Raw genomic sequence first — 10,813 nt, 5'->3', positions numbered from 1 at the left:
CTTTTGGTATCCTATCATTTTGCCTTTTCATACTGTTCATGGGGTTCTCAAGGCAAGAATACTGAAGTGGCTTGCCATTCCCTTCTCCAGTGGACCACATTCTGTCAGACCTCTCCACCATGACCCGCCCATCTTGGGTTGCCCTGCAGGCATGGCTTGGTTTCCTTGAGTTAGACAAGGCTGTGGTCCTAGTGTGATTAGATTGACTAAAATATAAACATATGATTCAATGTGGAACTGCTCAGGTAGCCCTAAACTAAAAGAACCAATGAGGCAATCCGCTGCTTGCATCCATCTGTAGAACCATCATGAAATGGAGAGCACAAAATGAACTGCGTTGCTGATTCTAAGTCCAGGAATGGCATTGTCATTTCACCATGTGAAAACCAGTTTATGTCTATATATAAAATAGATTCTAGACTCACATAAATATAAACAGCTTTTTCATCTACACAAATGAGCAGCAGGACAATCAATTCACACAGGACGTGGGACAGTTCTTTGCTGAGCAGGACTGTCTTGGGCATTGCAAGATACACAGTGTCACTGTGCCAAACAAATCTCTTCCGGTAGTTCCCTACCTACAATCACTGCAACAAGCAAGATCACTCTGGTGAATTTCCAAACCAACTCCTGGAGGTACTTTCCTCCCGAGAGATCTGGATCGGTAAGTCCAGTGGCCTTTGACAAGCTCCTCCTCACTTCTCTTTCCTTCACCTTTCCCTTGCCCCTGCTCCATTTCCTGCCTGGTGTCATAGTCTCACTCCTCCCCTCTCCCTGCCCTCCTCTGCTGACCTTTTTCCTCTCCACATGATCTTCAACTAAGTCTCAGAGTTCTGTTTCTACTCATGGTATCCAAAGTCACACTTCCAACTGCCACTCTGTCACTGAGACACAGAAAGCCTCCAGTTATACGTGTCCAAAATCAGTCATCTTCCAAAACCTGTTATTCCATCAGTTGTACCTATTTATGTGAATGACATCATCCACTTAGTCTAGAAAGGACAACCATGACATCATCCACTTAATCTAGAAAGGACAACCATCTTTGTCTCCTACTCCTCACTCCTAAATCCAGTTGATTGTACCATTCTGTCAATTTGCCCCCTGAGGTGTCTCATATTTGCTTCCTTTTTTATCACTAGTTCAAACTCTCATCACCTATAACTTAGAATATCGTCACAGCCTCCTAACTAGTACTTCTACGCTAATTTATCTTTTGATACATCCACAAAAGGAGTTTCTCCAGACACTATTAATATCTATTAATAATATTATTTATACTTAGCTTTAGGAACTTCCCTGGCAGCTCAGTGGTAAAGAATTAGCCTGCAATGCAGGAGATGTGGGTCAGGAAGATTCCGTGGAGTTGGAAATGGCAACCCACTCCAGTACTCTTGCCTGGAAAGTCCCATGGACAGAGGAGACTGACCAGCTACAGTTCATGGGGACACAAAGAGTTGGACATGGCTGAGCAACTAAGCACGCACGTACACACACACACACACACACACACAGTACTTGGCATATTATAAGCATTCAATTATAATGTTTAATTGAGTGTTCATTATATGCCAGGCATTATACTAAATGCTTCTCACTTTTAGTCTGCACAGCCACATGACAAGATAGGAATGATTCATTATTCATAGTAGGAATTATTATTATTTAAATTTTAAAGATGAAAAAGAAGTTTGGGGAGGTTAAACAACTTCCCTAAGGTCACAGAACTAGCTCCATAGGGACAACAGCAAGATTCTAGGTCTATCTGGCTTCTAAAAAATCCGATTTTGCTTTTTTTTTTCCTTTTCATTTTAATTTTTTGGATACAACTTTCTCATATTGTCTCTAGCCTAATCACTACCTCCTATTCAGTCTCTGCCTCTGTGCCACCTGCCTTTTCCTTCCCCCTTCATTCTTCCAATCCATAGGTTCTTCTTTTGGTTTCACTTATTTCCATATTTAGTAAAGATTTATTATCAGCTCTTTCAAGGAAGTCCTTCACAGCAGGCTCCCCTCTTTCACTGCGCCCACCACATCCGACACAGCCCTCCTCCCTACGCTCTCTTCCCAGCTGCTAAGAAAATGGGTGGAGGAAAAAAAGAATTGTGCTGGGGGATCGGGGTGGGAGGCGTGAGGGCGAAGGGTGGGAGGGGGAGGACGAAGGGTGGAGGGACCCCCAACCTCCGGAAGTGCCAATACAAAAGACTCCTTGCATTTTTTAGCTTTCCTCCGAGTATCCGTGTTGCTTTCTGGTTCTGATAAAATGAACTAAGTCAGTAAAAAGTGCTTTGTAAAGTGCTCTCCAAATGTAATGGGCAATTATTCACTCTCCCTTTGCATGCCCAGGGCTTCAACTGAGTGAGCCACACAATAGGTGTTCCAAGCAGAGGACGCCACTTGTATGTTTGGGTGAAAGAAGTAACACTCTAATGTGGACTTGGCCCGAGGAAATCTCTGCTTGTCATAACTGCCAAACCCCAGCTCAAAACTTCATCAGAATTGCCACGTGCGAATAAGACAGGAAGAAAATGGTATTAGCCTGAAAACTCCCTGTTTAAAAACCTCTCTCGGAGTGTTTCACACTTCCAGCTCCCAGAAAGTTTTAAGTTTTTGCAAATGTCCTCCCTTTACCTTCTTAGTTCCCCGGCCCTATCCCTTCCCTCCCGGGCTTCTCAGCTTCCTCGCCGACCCAGCCCTCGGACCCTCGCCCCGAGGGCGGAGACTACAAGTCCCGGCGTGCCCCGCGCGCCCGGCGGGGTGCACTGGGGCTGGGCGCGTGGCGGCCGGCGAGCTCTGCACCGGGGAAAGCCTCCCGGCGCTGGCCATGCGGGGAGGTAAGTGATCGCTCGTGCTACAAGGGCACTGGGATTCGCGCCCGTCTTACCCCCCCTTGTCCAGGATGGAAGGAAACGAAGAAAGCCACGAGAAAAACTGCCCTGCCCTCCCTCGTCTCTGCTGTGTGTCCGGTGCTCCTGCAGCTTGTTGTACCCCCCGAGTGTGTTATCTGTCACCCCGGAGTAGAAGTGGGGGCAGAAGCGTGCCCGGCCCCGTGGAGCGCTGCGGCTCCCCGGGGGCTGCAGGGCGGAGCTAGCAGGAGGGGACCAGGAGATGGCAAGGCTCGGCTGGGCGCTTACCGAGCGCCACACCTCCCTACTCCCTTTCCAAAGATGAGTTCCCCTGGGGAGCCCCCAGTCCCAAAGACAAATGATTTCTTCTTGAAAATCTTAGCCAGAAACTTTCCCCTCTGTCACCACTGCCACAAGCGAGTCGTTTGGCTGTAGGACGTGACCGCTGATTCAAGAGTCTCCGGCATCCCCTCTCCTGCCCTATGTTCTGCCCCCACAGCCCCCTCTCCAGGCCCTCCTCAGTTTCCCCTACAGACCCTCTAGGGCCCTGCTGAGCTCGGCCCTGCCCTTCGGCGACTTCTTGAGATGACTTCTGCAGCGCTGTGTACCCAGGTCTGCGCTCGGAGATCCGGGCTGGAGACGCCTGCGGGCGGATACCTGGAGGCAAGGCAGGGCGGATGGTTCCCCCGGGAGGGTGCTTGCTCACTGGGGGATGAGAGATCAATAAAAGAAGCCGATTGAGGCACCAGTTTCCCATCCTTCCTGACCCATCTCCCTTCCTATCTGAGCCCATTTCCAAGTGTCCCCGAAAGTACTGCTCCGGAATCTCAGCACGAGGACCTCTGAAGTTACTTTAGTACATCCCATGATATCCTGGATTAGAGGGTCTTGTTGGTTTGTATCTCTCTCTCTCACTCCTCTTACACACACAGACAAACACAATGCATACTGCACATTCTGCAAATACAAGAATACCACGACACTACGCACACCCCCCACACACACATATACCACAGGTACAACACCCACACATATTACACAGCATACGCTTATCACACATACTGCATTTATGCTATGCCCTACACACACACCAGGCACCACACTACACACAAATACACTTAATTTTTATTAGCAGAGAAGAGGGTTAATATCACTTTGTTGGAGGGAGTGAGGAGGAAGTGGTTGAGTACTAGTATAGATGCTTATACCCACAAATGTCAGTTTACTCCAAAATTAGAAATTAGCTGATGAATGAAACCTCCTGTTGTCAGGATATGTGGCTCATTTTTTATAAAATGGGATTGATTTTTCACAACACCTTCTGAAACCCACACCCTTGTCTAACAAGCAAATTTTTATCACAACAGGGAAGACAGTAAGGGATGCCCTCTTCTATACGTAGGAGGAAATTCTTGGAGAAATAAAATCCTTTCTCCTGTGAGGGTGTCTGATGAGAGTCAGTATAACTACACTTGCTTTGCCTCTCTTCTTTCAAGAGTGGTGGGCTGAACCTAATATTGTTCTAAGCAGTGCCATGACGGTGCCGTCAGGGTACTCTCTTCTCTATCCCTTGCCCCCAGGACTCACAGCCCAGCCCCCTTCCATTTGAATTTAGCTGGAAAACAGTTTAGACACCTCAGATCAAGTTCAAAAGCATTATGGAATCTGTTGGTGAAAGAGTCCTCTGTCTCCAGAAGAGTTCATCATTTTGATCATTGGTGATAAAACAAACCAAGAAAAAAAAAAAAACACTTGTTTGAGCTGTGCTCAAAAAATAGTACTCAAAAATAAAAGAATATTTAGAAGTCTTCCCTAAATTATTATTATTTCCTCTTTCAAGGGGGCAATGGCAAAGATGTACAGAGAGAGCATTTGAAATTTTTCTCAGCGATGATCTTCCAAGAAGTTGAAAATTTCTAATACCATTCCTGCAATAAGTAAGGGGAAGAAAATTGACTTTGAAATTCAGATTGCAAATTTAGATCATAGTTGCTGATTGTCTAATACCCTTAAAAATTGCTAAAGAAAAGAGAGACTAGCAGCTTTCTCCTCAATTCTGCCCAGTCAATACAGTATTACAGCAGGAAATGACTTTTTCTAGGATCCTTCTGCCCTACCTTGAGAGATTTTGTTGACATCTTGACCTAAAAGTGTGCAAATATTGATTGTTTATTTCAATGACAACCGTTTATGTTTCTAGTTATATACAGTATGTTTGTGGAATGGGAATGTTTCCCTTGAGCAGTAGTTCCCAATCAAGCAAGAGAACTGTAAGACTGATCAAGGTAACTTAATCAAAAGATCATGCCTGGCCTTTATTCCACCTTCCCCTTTCCTGAACTGGGACTTAGGATGGTGGAAGATACTATGAATTTGGAGGTTGGCACAACTCTTCTTTTTCATATGTAATTAATATAGTAGCAGGTGCTCATAGAAAAGAAATGTTGAATTTGTTGAATTATGCTCTTTACGCAACTGGGGAAAATCTGGTAAAATGAAACCTCCCAGACGAATTGTTTTTCTTTTGTAGAATAAAGTTTGTTTTATTTTGAGTTTTTGGCTGACTTCATCTGGTAGGATGAAGGCCAAAATTAAAGAATGTGGGCGTTCTCAGGCGATCTGGTCATCTCCTTTGCATCCTCTCTGAAATATGTTACTTCCTGCATAATGAAGTAAAAGGATTTTCTGCTGGGCAGTGCTTTCCTTATTCTCACAAAGAGCTTGAAAGCCAGCCCTGGGAACTTTGTCAGCAAATGAGTAACACAGGACTACAGCTTCTGAGTGTTCACTGAATATAGCCCATAGGCACTGGACTTTCTCTTATTTTTTCTCCCACAAGGGAAAAAAAAGATAGTTTGACACATGGCATTCTTGCTCAAAACAGCTAAGAAATATGATGCAGAAACAAGGAAGGAGAGGGAGAAAATAATAGCCTCTGGATACAGTTTGTTTTCCTTTGATCAAGACAGGTGCAGGGAGAATTCTGCAGCGTGGGGACTTGTGATTCATTCACTTCCACTAATTGTGTTGAAGGTAGTTAGCAAAAGTGAACAGGCACACTGTAGCTTTAAAAAGTCAGCCATGAACCAGAAGGCAGTTGGTGCAGCTTGTGTGCGATTCCTAACGTCATGTTGGCTGAGAGCCAGCCTGGTTTTATTTCACTGTGTCAAATTGTACCTCCTTATTGAATTCCTTTGCCAGCCTACTTTGTGAAAGAAAACATTGGGGTTTCTTTGGCTGTTCTTGATAAGCCTATAAAAAATGACATGTTTTAGTTGCTTCTAGGTAGGTTTTCTTTTTACTCTTCCACAAGAAAAGAAAATAATAATAATAAGACTATGTAGTGTGGTGTTGCAGAGTATCATTGTGTGTTTTGTTTTGTTTTGTTTCTGAGATGCTTAGAAAATGGTGAATGTGTAACAGTTTCCAACTGAAGTGAAATCATTCTTTTGGCATGGAGCAATCAGCACTATCTTCTGTCTACTCTGTAACGGTGTGTGGATGTATGTTAATATCTAGATGTATATTAAATGTTGGATTTCTCTATGAATGATCTAAGTGGTGTAGTGACTGGAAGTTTGTGTGTGTGTGTGTGTGTGTGTGTGTGTATGTCAGCAGTGAAGATTATCCCACACTTACAGTATTATTTGTTAATCATCTACTTCTGTAACAGTGATAAAATCTTGTGATATACTAAGTGATGCACATGTCATGTCAGAGTAATCCCTAGGGAAGAAGTGCCGAAGTATAAAGTGATTTGAGAGGAAATGTATTTAATTTATGGCTTCAGCTGTAGAAGAACAAGCACATTTCAGAACTAGTTTTTTTTTTTTCCAGCAGTTTTGTTCGTAGCTTTTTCATCTTGCTAATTGCATATTAATTGTAGAAGGATTTTATTTTTGTGTGTTCTTCCTACTAAACAAAAAGACAAAGTGATGGATGCTACTATATCTCCTTGAATGTTTTGATGATTTTTACATAAATCTAATGAGCTACCTACCCTCTCTTACACACACACTCACACACACACACACACACACACACACACACACCAGCAGCACCTTTCTGTGTTAAGGGCTATCTGACATTTTCCTGAGCTTCCAGCTTTACCAGAGCATGGCCATCTCACAGACAGGTTTTTAAGGTTTTCATTGAGAATATATGAGGTAGGGGAATATTTGCTGACAAAAGCTTTAAGTGCTCTTTTGCATCGCAGTGAAAAAATTGAGGAGAAGTGGGAGTGGACAGAAAAAAAAAAATACAGTAAGAAAAAAAGAAATCACAGCCCGAGGTGGAAAGGGGAGGAAAAGGGGGATTGTTTTTGTCGACTTTGACTCATTTATGAGTTGCAGTGTCTTAAGTGAGAGCTTGGCACTGGGAGAAGCTGTGCCAGTTCACACAGCACTTGTTTTGAACAAGGATTCAATTTCCTTTGCAAATGCTTATTGTCGAGGCAGGGAGTGCCAGCACAGATGAAAGCACCCCAATCTGTCTCCTCCAATTCTTTAGGTTTAATCACATCTCTCCAATCGCTGAGGGAACTGGAGATTTAAGCAAACATATACGTGAATTGGTGTGAGGCTGTAAAAGGGACCATTATGTTTCCGATTCAGAATATATATTCTTCTCTCACTTTCAAAGAATTAAACACGAGCTTTTCTCCCTTATTGATTAGTTGCTGAAGTAAAGGAACCCTGCAGCCTCCCCATGCTATCTGTTGACATGGAAAACAAGGAAAATGGCTCTGTCGGTGTAAAAAAGTAAGTGAAACTGGCTTGTGAGTTCTGCTTCTGCAAACAACAGAGGGACTTGGGTTCTATTTTTATACTTCTTGCTTATCTACTACAATACAACTGTGGGGGTTGTCTTGGTTGATTGGTCTACACTAGCGACCAGCTTCCCCTCTCCCCCCAGCCTCAATTGCCTTTTTCTGTATTCCATTTCTAAGAGATGACTCAGACATCAAAGTGCATAAAGGGTTAGTGTACCAGGCTTTAAAACAGGGAAGGTTGAAGATTCCAGCCCTGAATTCTGAATATTGAAACAAAAACACAGAGCAAACATAGACTCTGCCTCCCAAGTCCGTGGGCTACAAGGGGTATGGAGCGGGGGTGCAGTGTGTGTGTGTGTGTGTATGCGTGCGTGAGGGGGAACAGAAAAGAGAGATTGAGTTTTTTTTTAATAAAACCACCCATCTCAAAAATGAAAGCTATAGGAAGGAAAGGAAAAAAGTGTCAGTAAGAATACTAAGTTTAACAACTTCTCTGTCCTCATTTTATAAACTGTTTCTTGAATGTGAAACATTTCTGTATATACCAAAGTCTCTTTTTTACATCTGCTCTTACAGTTGAAACATCTGATTATATTTATTGTGAGTTATATGCTTGATACTTTTAAATAGGAAAATTTAATTGCATTAAGTCGTGTATTCTGAAACATGCTACATATTTTAGACATAAAATATCTGTAAGTATATGAAAAAATATTTATTCTAGGAGTTATATTTTGGCTCTAACCACATTGCTTACAAGGAAGAAGTATGCTCCGAGACAGTATTGTCTGTTTCATTTTTTCCCTGTCATTTTAGTTTAAAATCTCCTTCAACTTGAGCTTCGGAAGAAGCTAATGTAATCTGTAGAAGCTGTGATAACTAAATGAAAAAATAGTATGCTATATATGTTTATGAATAGAAGGTGTCTTTTATATTAAAGTTACATTAAACTTAATAAAATCTGCTTTAAATTTTTCTCCTGTAATTTATGTATCAATGCCATGCTTCCTTGTTTGATCCCATGTTTGAAGTTTGGGGAAAGTAGATGGAGGAGGAATGAAAGAAACAGATGCTTTTTTTAATGTGTCGGTTAGACCAACTGCTTCCAATAGTACCCTGAGCAGTGTTGAAAATGTCCTACACAGATACTGTCCACCATGGTAGCCACGAGCTGCATGTGGCAATTAAAAACTTGAAATGTGACTAATGTAACTGATGAACTGAACTTTTAATTTTATTCAATTTAAATCAATTTTAAAAGTTAACAGCTTCATTGAAATATGATTGCCATATAGTAAACTGCATGTGTTTAAAGTATAAAATGTGATAAGCTCTGACATTTGTATACACCCATGAAACCATTACCAAAATTAAGATAACAAACATATCCATCATCCCCACAGGTTCCTCATAAACCTTTATAATCTCTCCTTCCTGCCCTTTTCTGCCCTCATATTCCCCAGGCAACACTGGTAGTCTCTCACTGAAGATTAGTTTATTTTTCCTAGAATTTTATATAAATGGAATTATTCAGAATATACTTTTTTAGGGGGAGGGTAGGGGTCTGGTTTCTTTCTCCCAGAATAATTAATTTAGGATTCGTTTATGTTATAATATGTATCAATAGTTCATTGATTTTTATTACTAAGCAATGTTTTATTGTATGGATATGCAACGCTTTGTTCATTGTTTGTCCACCCACTTGTTCATAGACTTTTGGGTTGTTCCCATTTATTAGGGATTACAACTGAACTGCCTCGGTCACTTGTGTACAGGTGTGTGTGTGAACATAGACATTTTTCTTGGATAAGTATCTAGGAGTGAAGTGACTGGGCCATCTGGTAAGTAAGTGAAGTCGCTCAGTCATGTCCGACTCTTTGTGACCCCATGGACTGTAGTCTACCAGGCTCCTCTGTCCATGAGATTTTCCAGGCAATAGTACTGGAGTGGATTGCCATTTCCTTCTCCAGCGGATCTTCCCGACCCAGGGATCAAACCTGGGTCTCCCGCATGGTAGACGGATGCTTTACCGTCTGAGCCACCAGGGAAGGCCATGTGGTAGGTGTATGCTAAACTTTGTAAGAAATTGCCAAACTGTTTTCTGAACTAGTTGTGCCATTTTACATTCCCACCAGCAGTGTGTGAGCACTCCAATTGTTCTGTATCCTCAGGAACTTGGTGTGATCAGTCTTCTTCATTTCATTAGGTGGGCTTTGTTTTGTTTTTTAATCTGAAGGTTGCTTTGTGTAGTATGACCATTTTAACAACATTAATTCTTCCAATCCAAGAGCATGGTATATCTTTCCATTACTTTGAATCATTTTCAATTTCCTTTATCAATGTTTTACAGTTCTTTCCTTGGTTATTAGGTATGGTTTTAATTTTCATTTCTGTAATGACTGAGGATGTTGAGATTTTTTTTTTTATGTGCTTGTTTTATCTATAGATCTTCTTCAGTATTGTTCAGATCTTTTGCCCATCTTTTTATTGGGCTGGTTTTTTAATATATTATTATGTAGAATTTTTACATATTCAGGATACAAGTCCTTTGTTATATACATGATTTGAAAATATTTTCTTGTTGTATGTAATTTGTTTTTTCATTCTCTCTACAGTGCCTTTCAAAGTGCAGAAGTTTTAAATTTTGATGAAGTCCAGTTTATAAATTTTTTATTTTATGGATAGTGCTTTTAGTGTCACTTATCTAAGAAACATTTGCCTCGCTCAAGGTCACAAAGATTTTCTCTTATGTTTTCTTTTGGGACTATAATTTTTGAGTTAATTTTTGTATATGATGTGGAATAAGGATTAAAGTCTTACTGTTGATAGTGGTTTCGGTGGTTGGTTTTTTTGCCTTTGGATATCCAATTGTTCCAGCACCATTTGCTGAACTATCTCTGCAACTTTGTTGAAAAAATAACTGATCATATATCTGTAGATCTAGTTCTGAACTCTGTTTTATTCCATTGATAGTTTGTATATATTTATGCCAATGCAACACTCTTTGGATAACTATACCTTTATGGTAAATCTTGAAATCAGGTAGTATTATCCATTCAACTTTGATCTTTTTGGAACTTGTTTTGGCACTCTTAGGTCCTTTGCTTTTCCATGTAAATCAGCTTGTAAATTTCTACCAAAAAAAATGCCTGCTGGTCATTTTACTGGCATTGCATTGAATTATAGATCAATT

The 10,813-nt window shown here is 41.2% G+C and overlaps 1 protein-coding gene across 2 annotated transcripts in view; it reads left to right on the top strand.

The window, feature by feature from the left end:
- The first annotated feature begins 2,771 nt into the window (after positions 1-2,771).
- The window catches only part of SAMD13 (sterile alpha motif domain containing 13), a 49,381-nt gene continuing 41,339 nt past the window's right edge, over positions 2,772-10,813 (top strand). Inside the window, exons 1-2 of one of the 2 annotated variants that reach the window (XM_040232448.1) lie at positions 2,772-2,837; positions 7,525-7,609. In XM_040232448.1, coding sequence (XP_040088382.1) covers positions 2,828-2,837; positions 7,525-7,609 — 95 coding nt within the window. In that variant the 5' untranslated portion in view covers positions 2,772-2,827. Of the gene's footprint in view, positions 2,838-6,005; positions 6,135-7,524; positions 7,610-10,813 lie in introns of those variants that run through there. The other variant, XM_040232449.1, reaches the window with a different exon arrangement.

Source organism: Oryx dammah, unplaced genomic scaffold, assembly GCF_014754425.2.
Source record: "Oryx dammah isolate SB20612 unplaced genomic scaffold, SCBI_Odam_1.1 HiC_scaffold_28, whole genome shotgun sequence".
Lineage (NCBI taxonomy): Eukaryota > Metazoa > Chordata > Mammalia > Artiodactyla > Bovidae > Oryx > Oryx dammah.
This window is presented reverse-complemented; position numbering and strand designations above follow the sequence as displayed.